The following is a 19,549-nucleotide window of genomic DNA, read 5'->3' as shown; positions in this document are numbered from 1 at the left end:
GTGAATGAGTGTGTACCCTGCGATGGGTTGGCACTCCGTCCAGGGTGTACATGTATCCTGCCTTGATGCCTGAGAAAATGAATGTATGTAGTCTGTCAAAACAACATATTACCCGTTCAGACAATGAATATAAAAAAACAACAGTCTAGTATCTAAGAATATAATTGAAACAATAATATCAAGATAATAATATTTTTTTAAAAACATAAAGAAAACACGTACACATTTGTACAGATTGCTTGTTGTAATCACATTCCAATTGAATAATTTTATCTAAATACGTGTTGTTTTTTTTGTTTTGTTTTTTTTTGTTTTTGTTTTTTGTAGCTGATTTATTATATCAAGTACCCTAGAAAATGACCGAATACCTAGTGTGTATCCACACGCAGATGATTTGGGACGCGCCCTTTTTTGTGCGTGTGCGTTACGGAAGTTAGCCATGCAAAAAAGATTTGTTAATGTAAAGAGCTTCAAAAACAACCAAACACTGAGCTCGGCGATTGTACCACGAACACGTACGCAGTGCCTGGAAACAGAAAAGAGCTTCTAAATACGAAGGAGAAACGAGTTATTGTTGTTTCCGATACGGTTATTTACACGCGCTGTTGTTTAGCCGTTAAACACGAGACACATTCCTCGGTTAGCTGGAAAATAAACAAACGCGATGCTAACGGCTAATGGACTGTAGATAACGAGCAACGCGGTGCGAGGTGGGTCATTTTCTGTCAATTTAATAAACAGCTATTTCTTTTATTTATTTAGTATTTATCTTAGAAAATTAATTGGTGCTCCTGTATTAAAGCGGCGTGAAGCAAATCCGGCAGACTGCTAATGAAAAGCTAAGCTAAGAGGCTAAGCTAACCCTGTTAGCCAATGTTGTTCTAATAATATCGTTAATACGTTACTACACGGTGATTAGCAGGAAGCTACAATACTACAATATTCGGTGTGTTTGGAATTACATATACTTTTATATATGAGTAATATATACGCCACGTACTTTAAAATATGATCAAGGGGTCTTAATTCATCAATACATCAATATTTTAAATAGTTTAATGTTTTGACGTTTGGAAATTTGTTCATGAACTATAAAGACTGATATAAAAGTGTAAAATAACTATAAAACTGTATGTAGGTATGAATGTAGACTCCACAGTGTTGTTGCTTTGAAGATTTTAATGATTGAATTTAACACAGGACGATAAAGTGTGTGTGTGTGTGTGTGTGAGAGAGAGAGAGAGAGAGAGAGAGAGAGAGAGAGAGTGAGTGTGTGAAAGCGTAAGTGTGTGTAAATGTGGTTTTTAAACGTGCTCTGGGGACTTCCAGTGTGTCAAGCTTAGGTCTGGTTTTGTGAGAGGAAAGTTCATGAAACTCTTAATAGTTGATGGAAAACATGTTTCCAAATGTGCTTAATATAATGTGGAGCTTTACCACGTAACATGTTCCAGCTTTAAAAGAATATAATGATAAGAAATAATAAATACGAAAACAACCCACAGAATTAGAGCTGGGTGATTTGACTATACAGTATTGATATTGTGATAAATTACATAAATTTTCTTTTCTTTTTTTTTTTTTTGTATGGCACTTTTAACCGTGGACGTTGTCACAGAGCTGCTTTATATAAAATGAAAATATATTTATATTTTTAATCAATCTCTAATAAGCAAGCTAATGATGGCGGTGTCAAGGACAAATTCCCTTCATATTAGTCAGAAATTTTGAGAGGAATCAGACTCGAAATGAAACCCATCCGCATCTGGTGGATGTAACATGAATCACTTTTCCTTTTACAACACTGATTGACTCCACAGTTACGGTTTAGCCAATGTTAAAATACATTTATATTCTACTTGTGTTTCCTTCTTTGCCTTGTTGAAAGTCTAAATACCAAAGCGATGTGCTGTTCTCAACTCTGATTGGTCAAAATGTGCTTATGAAATATCTTCAACTGTTTCTAATTTGCTGTAAGGCAAATCACCCTAACTAAATCATACACTCCTTTCTATAGTACAAATACATTCAAAGGAACTTATTAAGGATTGCATTATATTTGTACTTAATAGCATCCGAGATCAGAATTAGTTTGTCCCAGATTGTGTTTGTTACCAGATATGAGTTGTATCTCATATGATATGAGTTTCCCAAAGTTGGTCTACTATTTCCAGTAGATTTTAGATTTTTTAGACACATTTTAGAGAGCTGTAAAAGAAAAGTGGAAGAACATATCAAAGGAATAGTACATTTAATTATTTGGTAGATATTTTTATGTACTTTTTTGGTAGATATTTGTGATGCAGCAAAAACACAAGATATTGATTAAAAAAATCTGTTCTATCAAACACAAAAGTTGATGTTCTGATTGATGTTCTGAAAAGTTTCTTTCTGGGAGAACTTTGAAAAGTCTTCGGGAGTTTTTTCCTTTCAGTTTCTTTTTGCCTTTATAATAATAAGTGGGAGGGAGGAAAGTTAGGCTGTTGGGGAATTACCTTTTAGAGCTGCTACAGCCTGATAACAGGAGCTACGTTTTTGTAACGGCTTGCAGACGTTCTACAAGATTAAATATAAGGTTGAAAAAAGTGTGACATCATTCAGTTAAGTAAAAAATAAATAAATAAATAAATAAATTGTAAATGTTGACCAGTTTTTGACCAACTCATGGTTAATGGTTAACTTCAATAGTATCCATTTTCATGGAAGTTACCAGTAACTCAGTTTTGCATCAGGTCACATCAATAATCCTGTGGTTGAATATGTTACCATAGCATTTTATTTCTTGCACGCACACACACACACACACACACACACACACACCACACGCCCACAAAGTGTGCAATCTGCACAACAGAAAAACTGATACAGAACAGCTTCTGAAAAAGTAAAACAGCTTCACTAAATGGAAATGAACTTTTATGTATTACCACTTAAATTTTAGTCAGTAATCTTGAAATGTGTGAACATCAAGTCTTAGATATACAATATTTCATTAAACATTTAACTTTTATTTTACAGTAAGATGTTTATTCTATTCTTTTTTCAGCCAGACTGAAGATTATGAAGACTGAATCAGACTGAGAAGGTTAAACTATGGAGCTGTACTGGTACATGTAAGTCAGAACACTCTCTCTCTCTCTCTCTCTCTCTCTCTCTCTCTCTCTCTCTCTCTCTCTCTCTCTCTCTCTCTCGCCCACCTTTGAACTCCCAAAGAACCTACATCCATGATCGCCATTTAATGAGGTTAAAATTAGTCGCCATCTTTAACATAAAGCGAGACTCATATTAGGGTGTGACAGATTTGACCTTACAGTCAGAAGGTAGAGCTTCATTAAAACCATGTTTATGCCAAGATTCGAAGGTCGAAGGAACAGTTATCCTAGTGTGTGTGTGGTGGTGGTGGGGGGGGGGGGGTGGTTTGAACAACTCTTAATACTCACTTAATCAGCTGTTCTCATTCAAATAATACTCCACTAAACTACATTTAGAAACCTATGGATTAACTATAGATAATGATCTTAAAGAAAACTGGTGAACTTTCTTCTTTTGCTCTCCCCTACTTGTTGCCTGATGAATCATTTCTCTCCTGATGGATGAAGAACTGTTCCAGGACATGACCACGCATTCCCCATCCACATGGGGCCACAGCGCACTGAATTGTCTGATCAGTATGAACATTTTGTTAACCATTTGCAACAGACCACAGTCACCAGATCTCAACTTAACTGAACACCTGTGAAAGATTTTATGCCGACATGTTGGACAGCGTTTTTCACCACCGTCATTAAAACAGCAAATGAAGGAATATATTTTAAAAGATTCAGTTCAAAACCATTCAGAAGACAAAAGCACAGTGAAGCTATTCTGCCAGCCTGTGGTGATAAAGGACTTTCTTACTTGAAATTGTCACCAGGCTGTGTAAAAATCTTAGCTCAGCTTTGATTATTTTTAACCGTTTCCTAGAATATTAAATCAATTCATCATTATAGCAACGAGTTTGTTATAAAATTAACTTAAATATTAGTAGAGAAACTAGAGATATAAAAAAGAAACCCTATTAAAATAATTATATATGGTTAAATCGTGTATGAAAAATATCTTCAGACATCTCAGCAGTCTATCTTTTGATTATTACAGTTCTGTAATAACCTGAGATGATTTGCTTTGAATTGAAGCTTTGTCTACATGACTTATCCGTCTTTACAGAGTCGTCATAATATTTATTATGATAAAGATCTTCTTCTACGTCTGCTGGTACCGATCAAGACAGAGGCAGCTGGCCGCATATCTCAGTAATCCACGCAACGCCCAGATCGTTATTGTGGGAGGAAGAGCATACCTGCACCAGATGTGTGAGAACCAAAACGTACGTACACTGCAGCAATGAATTCATTAAAGGTGTCAGTTTTTTATTCATGTTAACCTTTTCCCGTGTTCGGTTATTGAATTTAAGTAAGGAAAACTAAAATAGAGAATGAATGTTGACATTTAGATTCTCTTAAGAAAAAGTGTATGAACATTCAGTTAAGGAAGACCGACAGCTGCAGCTCACAGTACCATGTTACATTTTTGGACAGTTCTCTTTTTATTTGTGTGTTAAATTTTCTTGCCTGTGTTTTGTAAGATTGAAATAACAATGTGAAGAGAATAAAACAGGCCTTTCTCTAAGAAAACATACTATTGAAGAGAAGACAGGATATCAATAATTCAGAATATCAGTATATGGACATTTGAACATAGCTTTAGTCTGTTCAGCTTGTTCCATCATCCACACTTTCTCTGTAGTATTTTTATAAGCTATATCAAAGCAACTGGGCTGTTTAGAGGTTTATAGTCTCTTAATCTCTTTTCTACATTTTCTAATTAATATTTAGTTTCATTTAAAATACAAAAATCTACCAGTTTACTTTAACCATCCATTGTACAGCATTTTATTTACCTGGGGGGGGAAGTGGTAGCTCAGTGGTTAGTGTTGGACTACTGATGGGAAGTTCAAATCCCCGGGTCAAGCTGCCACTCCTGGGCCCCTGAACAAGGCCCTTAATTGCTCAGCTGTATAAATGAGATGCATGTAAGTCCCTCTGGATAAGAGTGTCTGCCAAATGCCATAAATATACCTAAAATTCTACCACCTTCAACTCAGTGTCTCGATAAGTGCAGGCGTTATATAACTATGTGAAAAAGCAGAGAATTCTGATCTATAGCTGTAGTTGCTCATAAATTGTTTCTGTTTTCTTTTATAGACTTCAATCTGGCCAAATTGGTACAGTGTTCAGGATGATGGCTCCGTAGGGGAACCCTCTGTTTCTCTTCCTCCTTCTTCGTCCCTCTCTCATCTGGACTTGCCCCCTCCATATGAGGCTGTTTCTGGAGGTAAGTCCTACAAGCACCTACAGGATTCTCTTGGTCACATTGTGTTGTATGGTACCCAGTCATAACCCATATAACCCACTTCACTTCATATAGATGCCTGTAACAGATTTGTCCATGGGGAGAGTTAAGAGGAAGTGGCTTTAAAAATACTAGCAGGACTGTGCACGTTAACAATAGAGTTGCGTAAGCTACAGTCTGGCGAAAGTGATTAACTGACGGTCACTAGTCATATTGTTATTGCATGATTAAGGAAGGACTGTGTTCCGCTAATATCGTGGTTCGTTTTTGTTTTTTGGACACAACTTGCAATTTGAAGATGCTGATCACACACAAGCTTTCTCTAGTATTCACTCGTGTCAGATAATGAACGCTCAAATTAAACGTTTATATTTGAAAATTAGATTTATTTTAAATGTCCAAAGCTTCCTGAGATATTGTACAGTGCGACCCGAGCTCATGTACATTCGACTGGTTGAGTTCATGGAGAAAGTGAGAGCAGGACAGAGACCGAGACAGGGAAGGGGAGACTGAGGGGGAAAAGCACTCAAGGCTAATTCAGGGTCTTCCAATGTTACTCTGCTCTAAACACTATTCTCTGCTCAGTATTTCTATTATCACTTAGAAATAATCAAGTTTTAACAGTTGCTTTTGTGTGTACAAGGCTTTAAGGGGCATTTGAGTGGAATGAAACGGTAAACTGCTGAAAGTTAGCTTCCATAGGAATCAGAGGATTCAGAGACATTGTGAAGATCAGGCTGGTATTTATCCAGTGTTTCACCATTATTGTGAGTCATAGTATCAGCATATACATGTCAATTCCTGTATACAGAGAGCATGCAGGAGTGGTGTTTTGGAAACATGTCATGACTGCACAAAAGGATCTTTATCACTTGTTTCCGTGTTAAACACCAGATGCCGAGACTTTTTAATGAACACTCGATCAGAGTCTGGGCTCATCCAGAAGAGCATCAACCAAAAATATTCAACCTAGCAGTTCTCAGAATAAATAGAGTGTTCAGTGAATAATCTATGGATAGCTGCCTCACTGATGACAGATTAAAATGTATTCCCATTTTTTAAGGTCATTACTCCAGGGCTTCTCCATCTTGTCTTGTTGGTGTGTGTAAAAAATGCAGGTTGGAAATCACAACCTTATCTTTCTGGACTTTACAGATCGCTTTCCTACTACTAGAGTCTCCATTTCTCCTCGCAGTGGACGTTCCTCCACTGCAAAGCCACTACACCATAAACGTGTTACATTTCTACCTCTGCTGTCACTCTTGGCACGTTTATAACTTTAGCATACCCAATGGACGTCAAACACAAAGCAGATCATTGCATTGCTGGAATTGCACAATTAAAACAAACAACACTGTTTTTGTCTAAGCAGCTTTTATTTTTGTTTTTTTAACTGATATCTAAAAGATCTGTGTAAAAATACAAGCTGTAGTTTGAATGATTTCTTTAACTACAGCTTTTGTGCTGAACCAGTACTTAATGGATTTTGTCTTTTCTTTATAAATGACATATAAACAATATCCTGCCAAGTTTACCATTTGCTTTGGCAACCTTTTTACCATCTACACACAACAGAGAACAGAGTCATAACCAGACAGCTGCAGTTGAGCTTTAGCGAAAGAGCTTCCTTGCAGTTTGTTGCAGAGTTTCTGTGAAATGGAGGTTTATTCTTCAGACCTTTCTTTCACAGGGCGTTCAGTATTTCATTTATTTCATTTATGCACTCCGACGTTTGGAGTGTGTATTTTCTCTTCAGTATGACAGTGTTGCCTTTCTCTCTTCTGCTTTAGCGGACGACCTGAAACCACCTCCGTACAGCGAGTTTGCTCAGAACGACGACACGGACACGTCTCAGAGCATCGCGATCCCAGAGGGCAACAATTCGAGCATCAGCGATGACCCGCCTCCATACACCCCCACTGCCAACCAGCACACCAGCATTCAGTGCCAAGCCGAGCCTGAGGGGAGATCCAGCTAGTCTCTTCCAACATCATGTTTCAGTTTTTGTTCACAGCAAGGGCTGTTCTTCTCCATGCAGTTGCTCAGCGTTTAGTTAGAGACTCATTTTTTGTTTGGTCATTTTTACTCTTATTAACGGTGCATGAGGTGGATTCTAGACATGTTAAAAGCTGAGGGGAAATTGTTGGTTTTAAAACAAAAAAGCCTCCTAATTTTCTCTTCTTGTTGAGATGGTGAGCTGCTCTAATGTTAATGGGTGCTTTAAGCTCACTCATGCCTTATTTTGATTTCCTCTTATATAACCAGCATCATGACGATAACACACTTGTGTACCATGTTTTCTAGAGAGTGTCGCATCAGGTACAAGTATGGATTCTTTCTGCTTAGATTAAGCGTTCATATACACGTCGCTTCCTTCACTGTAATGTATCCATTTTCTTATTTTACATGTAGTATGTTCTGCTCCTAAAACAGCACTTAAGCACACCCTAGTGGTATAGACTTTTTTTTTTGCTACTGAAAATGTCATTACACATTTTCTTTTCATTTTAGACTTATTTACTTGATAAAGAGCTTTTGCCGGTGTGACCTCTGCTGCTCCATTGCCAGTTTCTGCCAGCAGCTATCTGTCTGTAATTATTGGAAGCATCAGGGTAATAGTAGTGTGCTCTCTAATAACTCCCTTGTAGCGAGTGAAGTAGAATGCCTTCCATAAAACAAACTCAAAGCTCATAGCCTGGAAAATATGGTTGCACACAGACACACACCACTGCAATGACTTTGTCCTATATGCATTTCAACTTTCTGACATTTATAGAGCTAATGGCTGCTTTAGTCTAGGGGTGGACAAATGGTAAATTCAATAGCTAGCCTTCCTGGCAAGTGTGACGCTCCAGTGTGTTGCCCAGATTCATATTTCAACCTAATTGACTACGATACAAAATGACAGTCAGCATAATTTAATAATACATGGATAGCTAGTTATCAATATAGAATAATGGAAATAAAAGAAGAACGTTTTAATGCATTGAAATTGTCGAACATCTCTGCTATGAAAGTGCTATCTAAAATTCAAATCATGGTATAAATATTACTTATGGCTGGCTAGGGACTTTTTTCTTTTTTTAAATAAACAGTTTGCATATTGTACTAGCAGAAGAGTTATATGACAGCATTACACAGGCACTTTTCATTTTGTTTGTGTTCTCACTTATTCCTCATTTTCTTTTTGTCTTCTGTAAATCTGGCTAGTTAAAATGCTGAATTCTCTTCAGCTGAAGTGTGTAGTGCAGCAGGCAGTGGGATTCAGAAACATGTCCTATAGTATACTTTTATACATTCTCGCCTGTTAAAAACTTCAGTAGTCTGTATGGAGCACGGTATATTTTGATTTCTCTTGTTCTGCCTATTTATTGGATGGCTATGGGGTTGAATTTTGAATTAAAAAAAAGCCTGGACAAGAAAAAAATCCCAGGCACGTGATTTGTCCACCCCTCCTGCATATTCACCCTGAATTGAATGTACATAATCGTGTAGTTTGACCAGTGCCATGTTAGAATGAGATTTATCAGACCTAGATGTGTTGAGAAACATTTGTTCTCGTCTCTATAAACGTCCAAAGGGAAAGGATTCTGTGCAGAGGTTAACTTTAACCTCATGTTTATGCATAACCTCGCGTAGTATGTGATGACAATTTCTGAAACTATCCTTAAGCACTTTTATGTCAGTGTAATTGCCTTACTTCTGTCTGTGTAAGTAGGCACGTGCCGATAATCGGAGTGTACAGTATAGCTTAATATTCAAGTTACTGTTATCATCATGGACACTTAAAGCTATCAGAACCATCCATGCATTGCATTCTTGAGGAATTAGGTTTGTCTCATTCAGAAGGTTGGGTCCTTTGCCCTGTATACTTCATGTTATGAATGAGACACGTTTCCTTTTCGGTTAAAATGCTGCTAAGCTTGTGAGAACAGGTCCAGATAACTAATTTATTTTCTTAACTTGATATGATGTTATCGTAACCATGATAAATGTTCCTCACATCGCGATATGACAATGTAAGATCGGCACAAGCCTAGTTGTAATGGGCGAATATAATTAATGGTCATCGGAGTCCACGTGGCAGTGATGATGTGGGTAAATTCAGAGAGTATGTCCATCATACGCTTTTGCTTATCAGGTGTCCGTAATGATTTTATGCGTTTACGGCACACAGTAAGGAACTCGCCTCCTTCTTTTATGATTTCTTTCAGTACGTGTGTTTATTAGTAGATGTTCATATCAATGTTAATGTGTTTTAAATAATGTATGACTGTGCAGTTGCTGTCAAATGTATCAGGTTAACATACACTTACTGGCTAATTTATTAGACACACCTACCTTATCTGTGTCTGATGCACCTGTAAAAGTCCCACACAGGCTACTGTGTCTGATGTTACTGAGCTGAGAATGACCCACTACCCAAATGAACTCTGAGTAGCCAGTGATCCTATGATAGTCCCTTCCAATTAATAGGTGGCTAACATCATACAGAGCAAACGATGGGGTTCAGTCAGTATTAATACACCTGTAAAGTGGTCTGTATGGTAGGTGAGTCTGATAAAATGGTCAGTAAGTAGCTATTATGTAATAAACTGGCAACTCAGTGTAATGGGATCAATACTTTTTTATTATTAAAGCCTCTTGGTAAAACAAGATCTCTGTCTGTTAGTTAGTTCTTTGTCAAATACTCCAATTGGAGATTGATAAACAACTAAAAACATCCCAATCAGGCATGTACCAATAATTGATTATGCAGTATATCACAGTAAGGTGTGTATGTGTTAAAGTTACATAAATATAAATGGATAGAAAAAATATTCACAGCCATTAAATTAATTTTTATGTAAAAATAAATAAATAAACCATGATAAATCATGTCAGAACTTTTTCCACATTCAAATGTGAATTATAGAAATTATAAGGAAAACAATCCAAAATATTTTTAGGGGGGAAAAAAGAAGAAGAAAAAAAGGTAGTATTGTATTGTTATTCAAACAGGTTACCTTTTTTTACCTACCTAGTTTTCCCTAGTTTATTTTAATACGTTGTTATTTAAGATTTCACACCAGTAGCTCTCATGTATTATAAATACATCAAGTTTTGTTTCATATATTAAACAAAACTTGAATGGAAAAAGCTACAGAGCAAAGCCTGTTAAATAAAAGTTCACAAAACCACCACCAGCCTGTCTGGTCTGATCCCACAGGAAACCTACTGTAATATAAATGGCTGAAGAAGTCCATGCTGGTTGTGGTCGAAAGGTCTCAGGATACACAGAGCATCAACTGCCAAAAGAGCCTATAATGTACGTGTGTTTCATCAAAACTCGACCATGGAGCAATAGATGAAGATGAGCTCACATTTTCATTTACATCATCAGAGATGAGACTAGGATACACTATGGGAAGAAGGCAAGACAATGGAGGCAGTGTGATGCTCTCTGGTCAGTGTTCTGCTGGGAAATCTTGTGCCCTGGCATTCATGTGGATGTTACTTTCACACATAACCTAAATACACTCAATCATGGTAACAGTATTCCCTAATGGAAGCAGGCTAATGCGTCCTGCTACACTGCAAAAACTGTCCGGCAATGACAAAGATTTCACGGTCTTAGTACTTGGCATCCAAATTCCCCAGACCTCAATCTGATTGAGTGTCTGTAGAATTTTCTGCACAAACAAGTCAGATCCACAGAGATCCCACCTCACATCTTACCAGACTTAAAGGATCTGCTGCTCAGGTTTCAGTGCCAGATACCAAAGAACACCTTCAGCGGGCTCATGGAGTCAATACCTCTACAACTCGATGTTTTCGCGGATCCATATTAAGCAGGTGTTTTTATTGTTAGGGCTGATAACAATCACAACTACACACCATCATCTGCATGTGTATGGTTATGAATACAAACTTTCTGTGTTCATATTTATTTAAGACATAGTGTGTAAACTGGAAATAGATATATGAGCTGAAAGACTATTAAATCCCATAAACAATAGTTTTTCTCCTCACTTTATACATTTACAAAATTTGGCAGAAGCCTTTATCCAGGTCAACGTACAAAAGTGCTTTTAAGTCTTTAGTTAAATTAAGGCTAATATATACATTAACACTGGTTCACTAGGATACATACGTAGGATACCATCAACCTAAAGCTCTAGGTGCTAGTTTAAGTGTTTCAGGACGAGGTAGGCCTTCACCCATGGCAGTGATAATGCTGTTCGGACATCTAGGAGAAGTTCCTTCAAGAAGAGTCTTGCTGTATACCTACATCTTACCCTGAGAGATGGTGGGAGCAGTTGAGCAGGAAAAAAAATAAAATAAAATAAAGATTAAGTAGAGCAGATAAAATGAGCACAGTTAAAAACCCAGACGTGTCTTTATTCATTTACAGGATATGTCATGTATATCTCACTGTAGCCACTAGAGAGCAATGAAATACCATGTTTTAGACAAACCCATCAATTCATTACACACAAACTGTAGTGATTCTTTGTCTTAGCTATTATTCAAGTTGTACATTTTCATCTTTAGTTGTTATCACGTCATTGCAAATATCCGATATTTCACCCCAAAGCTGAATATCAATTACAACGAACACAAAGGTTCACATGCTATGCCTTTGAGAGTATGAGCAAAGAATCATAGCTGAAGGTCTTCTAAAGAATAAAATAAAATAAAAACTCCCTAAAACACTATGGGCTATTGGCTTAACTTTACCACTGTTGGCATAAAAATTATGGAAGACGTGTAGTCAAGTGAACTGACATGAACTTATACACATGAACCAACAGCCCATGATAAAATGTTTTATTCTCCTTATACAAGAATTCTATTCTTAATTGAAAAGTTATATTTATTATAGAATGACACTTTTTTAATGTATTAATAATTACGAAAGCTTATAGCTTTGCGGAACAAATACAAAACAAATAAACATTTTTTTTTTTCATTTTTAATTTTTTTTTTTAATTAAAAATACTGCTAGGGGGTCATGGTGGCTTAGTGGTTAGCACGTTCACCTCATACCTCCAGGGTTGGGAGTTCGATTCCCACCTCCGCCTTGTGTGTACGGAATTTGCATGTTCTCCCCTTGCCTCAGGGGTTTCCTCTGGGTAATCCGGTCTCCTCCCCCGGTCTAAAGACATGCATGTTAGGTTGATTGGCATCTCTGGAAAATTGTCCATAGTGTGTGATTGCATGAGTGAATGAGAGTGTGTGTGTGCCCTGTGATGGGATGGCACTCCGTCCAGGGTGTATCCTGCCTCGATGCCCGATGACGCCTGATATAGGCACAGGCTTCAGGCGAGAAGTTTGGATAAGCGGTGGAAAATGAATGAATGAATGAAAAATACTGCTGCAGTTGTGGCAACCCAATGTCCTGCATAACTAGGTTTTTTTTTTTTTTCTTTTTTGTTTTTTTACACAAATGTTTATATCTTGAAGGTAAACCCATTTCTGCACCAAGTGCTTGTTAATAAGCATGTCAACCACTTCAACCGCTATAATTCCGTATACGGTTTTCCAACAGAGGGTAAACTGAAAGCCATTTTATATCAATACAATAATTTATTTGTTTATACTGAGTTTCTATTCTGATGGTTAAATGGAACGTCAGTGAATTAGCACATGAACTGATAATGGTAATGACGGCAAAGTTTAACATAGAGCCACGAGACTGAGAAGTGTAGAAAATCAGGTCCCTTGATCATGTATCTGATAACTGTCTGAAGTCTGGAAATGGGCAGCAGTATCGTGTAATTCAGTGCTATGATGACAAACAAATTACAGCCTCATCTGATAAGAACTTACCTCTAATTTGGGCCTCATGGTTTCTTTTATCTCGGGTCACTGATGAAGAAACAGAATAACAAATGTCCCTTACACGTGGGGACCATTCGCACTGCAATTAGTGAACATATAAAAGCTGCTTTGATTTATTATAACTGCCATTAGTGAGGACAGATGTGTTTATAAAGAAAAGCTCACTAGGTTTTAATTATGGATCTTTTTGCTGTAGGCAGGGAGAACAAATCTGTGTTTAAACGGAAAGGAGATAATCGACACATCTTTTTCCTCTTAAATGTCTTTCTCAGTGGTGTGAGGAATTACACCAATTCCTTTTTTAGGAAACTATTACCACTGCTACACTTAAAAAGTGACACTGTCCTGTAAGTTACACCTTAAGGTTAGGATACTTGGACAAGCTAATGCTGAAACCTTTGTTTTGTGTTGTTATTTGCCCCAGTTACTTTACAACAATATTTTTTACTATTTTTATCCAAAGTATCCATCTATTTTCTGTACCGCTGTTCTACACAGGGGACACCTGGGGCAGGGTACCAACCTTAACACAAGGCACGATCACACACATACACACACCATGAACTATTTAGAGGTGCCAATCAACCTACAACACATGTCTTTGGACCAAAGAAATCACCAGAAGATCCCAGAGTATCTCCAAATCTGCAGACGGGCAAAGGCAGGAATCAAACACCCAACCCTGCAGGTACAAGTCATTAAATTTCGAATAATTATTCGATTATCGGGGTTCCGGTTCATGTTGACCTGAGAGTATCAACATGGAAAAAAACAATTCCTACTCAGGGGCTCGGGGTCTCTTCAGGGTCTCCTCAGACTCGATATAAAGTCGAATCAATAAGACTGCTCAAAGCATTAAGAGTAAACAAAGCAGAAATTCTTCATTCTTCAAGTGGTACTGTACACAAGTATTTACTTTTAATCCATGCATCCATCCATCCATCCATCCATCCATCCTCTACATCACTTATTTTACTGGGTCATGAAGAACCTGGAGCCTATCCCAGGCACATATAGGATACACACTGTACAGGATGCCAATCCATCACCGGGCAAAATCACATACACACGGTCACACACCTATTAACACACTTTGAACAATTTAGAGATGCTAATCAGCCTACAACACATGTCTTTGTACTGGGGAAGGAAACCGGAAGGAAAGTACCAGAAGGAAAGCCCTGAATCAGGCTCAGAAGGGAAACTCATCCCCATTTGGGTGACACTGAACAGGAAATAATGTAAATACTGTGCTTCCTACAACAGTTTGTAGGAAGTGATCATAAAAGCTGACTGACGCAACAGTGGTTCAAAGAAGGTGTGACAGTCTCTGGAGCTGCTCTTTGAATAGATCGTTCGGGGGGGGCACGGTGGCTTAGTGGTTAGCACGCAGGGTCGGGGGTTCGATTCCCGCCTCCGAGTTGTGTGTGGAGTTTGCATGTTCTCCCAGTGCCTCGGGGGTTTCCTCCGGGTACTCCGGTTTCCTCCCCCAGTCCAAAGTATGCAATGCATGGTAGGTTGATTGGCATCTCTGGAAAATTATCCATAGTGTGTGATTGCGTGAGTGAATGAGAGTGTGTGTGTACCCTGCGATGGGTTGGCACTCCGTCCAGGGTTTATCCTGCCTTGATGCCCGAAGACACCTGAGATAGGCACAGGCTCCCCGAATAGATAATTCCAAAAGTTCTGTTTTGATAACAGAGGTGATAACAGAGTAAAGGTTGTAGAGTGGAATAACAACTCTTTAAGTTTGAACCACAATTCTCACGTCCAGATGTCTGACCCTTTAAAGTGCACATATCCAAATAGTGCCGGTGTTCAAACACCGTACAGAGACTCAGCATCATGGGCTGAAACACTGGGAAAGTAGAGGAGTTCTAACAAGTGAGTGTGAAAGGTCAAAATTTCTCAGTTGATGTGTACTTGGAAAATACATAACTCTTTTGTGTGTGGGTGTGTGGGTGCATTTGTGCATGAATGCATGAGACTGATGCATGAGTGTTTGTAAAGGGCAAGACTGAGTTAGAGTCTTGCCAAAGCAGCTGTTTCTGCAAAAGTTTGTGAGGGACCAAACAGTCAAACCACAAGGAACAATGATTTTCCACACAAAAACACATTTATTTATGCCACAATATAAAATGACACATTAGATAGAGGATAAAAAACACAAGAACTGCACAGAAACAAACTTAGCAATAATCACACAATTAAAATAAGCTCAATGAAGCACAACTCCTTAATGACACACAAGGGAAATTACATAAACAGAGGACTAGTCCATAACACACACACGCGCGCACACACACACACACACACACACACACACACACACACACACACACACACACACACACACACACACACACACACACACACAAACACAAACATGTGATACCACAAACACATTTAAAATAAATCAAGTGCTTTACTAAATAAATAAAAAAAGAAATAATTCATAAATAAAATAATTAGCAATAAACAAATGAAGTAATTATAATAAACAAAGAATAAGTGTATCATTTTTTTTATGAAACGTATATCATGATCTGCAATGAATGTTTAATCATTAACTCAAATAAAAGAAGAAAAATCAAAATACAAAACTGTTTACTGGAATGAATTCAGTTCCATTTTATTTGTATAGCTTTTTGTCTCAAAGCAGCATCATAGAAATATAAAAATTCAGAATAAAAATTCCAAAGTTTAAGACCTTCTGTGTTCATTTGTGACGGCATCACCTGCAATCACAAAGATGTTTTATCTATCCTCATGTCAGAATGGTGCTGAATTCTTGATTCTGTTCAGTCAGAAGCAGTTGATTAATTTTCAGATTAAATTAAAAGCTCTGCCAGCATGTATAAATGAAAGATTTTTTTTTCATAGGCTGTCATTTCTATTACTGTTATTTACCAAAGAACAATTTATAATCATTGACATTGTCTGTAAAGAAAGGTTACCACAGGTGCATACCACAGTAGCACAAGTACCACAGTGACCTTGTTTCTCATACAAAGGCTGAGGAAAAGAATAAAAGGTGTCTCGCTTTTCAAAATCCTGGATGTTTAGGGTTAGTTTTATGCCTTTTGGGTGTTTTTATAATTAGAGTTGGAAACTACAGTATGACTGCATGTAGGCAAATCTTTATAATTATCTATTACAGGGTTACTGAATTCACTTGAACGTAGCCTATAGCACGTAAGTCCAGTAGAACGTCAACCAAAGTCTGTTTGAGGCCATGTTCATTATTATTGTCATCCTGCCACCAAAATCTATGGTCATGAGCTGCTGCTTGTGGGAACATTTACATTCTGGTGTAAATGCGAAACCACCCAATGCTCTCCACCCAAAAAACCCAAAAACAAAACAATTGGAATATAAAGACGGATATGTAATACAAACAAGAATGAATAAGATCCATTTCATCTATAATTTCAAGACATTTGCCTGGTGATTTTTATTTTCACTGCTTCATTCTGTTTATTGTTTATATTCATGCTTACTAACCACTATTACATTAAGTACAATGCATTGATTTTGAGTATGATTTATAATGATTTCTCTGCCTAACTCATTTATTTTCTGTACTGCTTTTCCAACACATTTTTTGAATCATTTTTACACCTCCGATATAAAATCCCTAAATCAACCATCAAAGCTTCCTATTTTCTATTTTCTTTTTGTTTGCGCTCTCTGGTGTTCCACTACACCACACAGAAACGTTCCCTGTGGCTAAACATGCTTGTCATACCTCCAACAATAAAACATTTTTTTTTTTTTTTTAAAGTTAGCAGACCATGTAACCAATTATACTCAGCTTTCATAGCTAACAGTGGGTGCTATATCACTGCTCATTTCTCATCCGCATACATGCTTTTGTTGCGTTATGGCTTAGTCATGCTTACAATTCTTTTATTATTTGTGTACTTGTGTTTTACACTGTGCTGATCAAAACGGATTTGGTTTTCATGAGCAGATTCATAACCATGTCTGCATTTGAACAAAATAGAGAGGTTATATAACTGAATCTCAGATTACAAGATATAATTACAAAAAACTGTAAATAATAAACTTAATGCACGATGTACGCTCATTATAGCTTGTCTTATAGAATCTATCTATCTATCTATCTATCTATCTATCTATCTATCTATCTATCTATCTATCTATCTGTTCTTTGTGTATATCAGTGAGTCATGTGGCAACATCAGCACAATGCATAAAATCATGGATATAACTCAAGAAAATCAGTTAATGTTTACATCAAACATCAAAATAGGGAAAATGTGATCTAAATAACTCTGACCAAACATGCTTGTTGGTGCCTGAAGGACTTTTTTGAGTTTTTAATATTTCAGAAACTGCGCTCTCCTTAGCTTTTTATTTTACTTTAAACACCTCCAGGAACAACCTGTGGATGAGACATCTGAAAAAAAAAGCCAGGCTGACTCAAGCTGACAGGAATAATACAGAAACTCAAATAACCAGTCTACATCACCGTGTTCAGCAGAAAAGCATCTCAGGAAATGCAACACATTAAAACTTGAAGCAGATGAGCTATAAGCATGTGGTTTCAACACGTGGTTCCAATAAGCCAAAAAATGGGAATCTGGATTTAGACCACAATTGTAAAGAGCTGATGACATTTTGGACATTTTTTTGTCCTTGTGTTTTGTGGTGCTCTGTTTGGTTCTAAAATTAATGTTTTTTTACTTGGCACATATGTTCCCTTGTTCATTTGTAAGCCAGGAACAAGAAGCACAGTTAGCAAGAAATTATGTCAGTTGGAAAGAAATCTCAAAGCACTTCATTATAATTGGTGAGAGTGCTATGGGCTGTTCCTTATTGAGACAGGATACAGATGAATACTTTGGCACTGGGATAATCGTAGTGTTGTTGAAGTATACAAGTACAATACTTGTCACAGGAATATGTCTGTAAGAACATCAGCATGATGATTAGCACATTCCCCTGAGCATATTTCCAAGCAACCTCAGAATTGAATCGGAAAATCAGCTTTGTCCTGATAATTGGATGACATGGTGGTCTTCTTCATTGGCTCATTATTCAATGTGTAGACGTTGTTTCACACATGTGGGAGGAAGGCATCATAATCACCAGTTGGCAAGAGGAAGAAGCCTTGAGAGAAACCAGCTTCAAAAGTAATGTGTGTTGAAAAGATGTTCAGTATCAGCATAATGTGAATAAGTCTTTATGACTACAGCAGCAGTTATTACGTACAAGTCCACAGCATTTAGCTGAAGTTATCCACTGAAACAAGACTGAGACTTAGGGAAAAGTTGGTATAAACTGGATTCGCCATGTGGATCCATTCCCGAATGGTTACAAATGCAGAAACTCTAGCAAGACTACAGCAAGACAATATTGTTCATCCTCTCCATCGGTCCATTTTTAGTACGTACCAGTTTCTGCCAATCCAAAAGTCCAGGTGGTGGAGTGAGACTTTACAAGCAACTCACCATGTTGTAGAGCATCTTGTTGGTTAGAGTTAGTGCTAGGGGTTAGAGTTAAAGTTATAGGATGATCAAGTGCAGCTCCAAGTTTTAAGTGTTTCAAATGCACCAGTGTTTCAAATGCACGTCGGTTGGCAAAAAACGACTTCTGACTTTATTTTTCACATCAAGAAAGCTCAACGCAGTGTCATCTTGCCATTTTCCAACAATGCTATGACAAACTGCATGTCCTCCCTCTTGAGTTCACTCTTTCAGCCTGACCCTTCCCTTGCTAGGCAAGTAATTAAAATTAATTAACTTGTCTGGTGTTTGGCAGAAACCAATTACCCCAGTGTACACTTGCTTGTCAACAAAGTGCTGTTCATGCAGGCAGCTTGTTAAGATCCCAAGCTTCTTTATCCGCAGAGGATGGATGCGAGAGTTTGCAGAGGTTACTGACTCTTAATGAGCAGTTCGACCTGACCATTACTGAAGAGCAGAGATTAGAAATAATGATCAAACATGGCAAAACAATAATGATGGGTCTACCGGTCTAGATTATCTGTGCCAGTTTGGTATTTAGATTAACAGAAGCAGTTCATATATGAAGGGAATAATGAATAGCATTTTATATTAAGCTTGAATAGATGTGGAAAGATGTCTTATGTAATGTACGCAGGTGCATCTCAATAAATTAGAGTGTGGTGGAAAAGTTTATTTATTTCAGTAATTCAGCTCAAATAGTGAAACATTCAGTACACACAGCCTGAAGTGGTTTAAGTCTTTGGTTCTTTTAATTGTGATGATTTTGGCTCACATTTCACAAAAACCCACCAATTCACTATCTGAAAAAATTAAGACAAACAAACGAAAAAAAAAAAACATTT

At 37.4% G+C, this 19,549-nt stretch overlaps 1 protein-coding gene across 2 annotated transcripts; it reads left to right on the top strand.

Annotated features, from left to right (window-relative positions):
• Positions 1 to 406: 406 nt before the first annotated feature.
• Positions 407 to 10,046, top strand: si:dkey-118j18.2. Of its 2 annotated transcripts, none has more exons than XM_047808621.1 (5): positions 407 to 710; positions 3,048 to 3,110; positions 4,204 to 4,363; positions 5,241 to 5,370; positions 7,179 to 10,046. In XM_047808621.1, the coding sequence occupies exons 2-5, from the start codon at positions 3,091 to 3,093 to the stop codon at positions 7,364 to 7,366; spliced, it is 498 nt and encodes a 165-aa protein (XP_047664577.1). In that variant the 5' UTR covers positions 407 to 710; positions 3,048 to 3,090; the 3' UTR covers positions 7,367 to 10,046. The 2 variants fall into 2 exon arrangements, with proteins under 2 accessions (XP_047664577.1, XP_047664576.1); XM_047808620.1 differs by having other exon boundaries at positions 432 to 710; positions 3,044 to 3,110.
• Positions 10,047 to 19,549: the final 9,503 nt, after the last annotated feature.

This window comes from Tachysurus fulvidraco, chromosome 25, assembly GCF_022655615.1.
Source record: "Tachysurus fulvidraco isolate hzauxx_2018 chromosome 25, HZAU_PFXX_2.0, whole genome shotgun sequence".
NCBI lineage: Eukaryota > Metazoa > Chordata > Actinopteri > Siluriformes > Bagridae > Tachysurus > Tachysurus fulvidraco.
The sequence above is the reverse complement of the archived record's forward strand: the minus strand, read 5'-3'. Positions and strand labels throughout refer to the sequence as shown.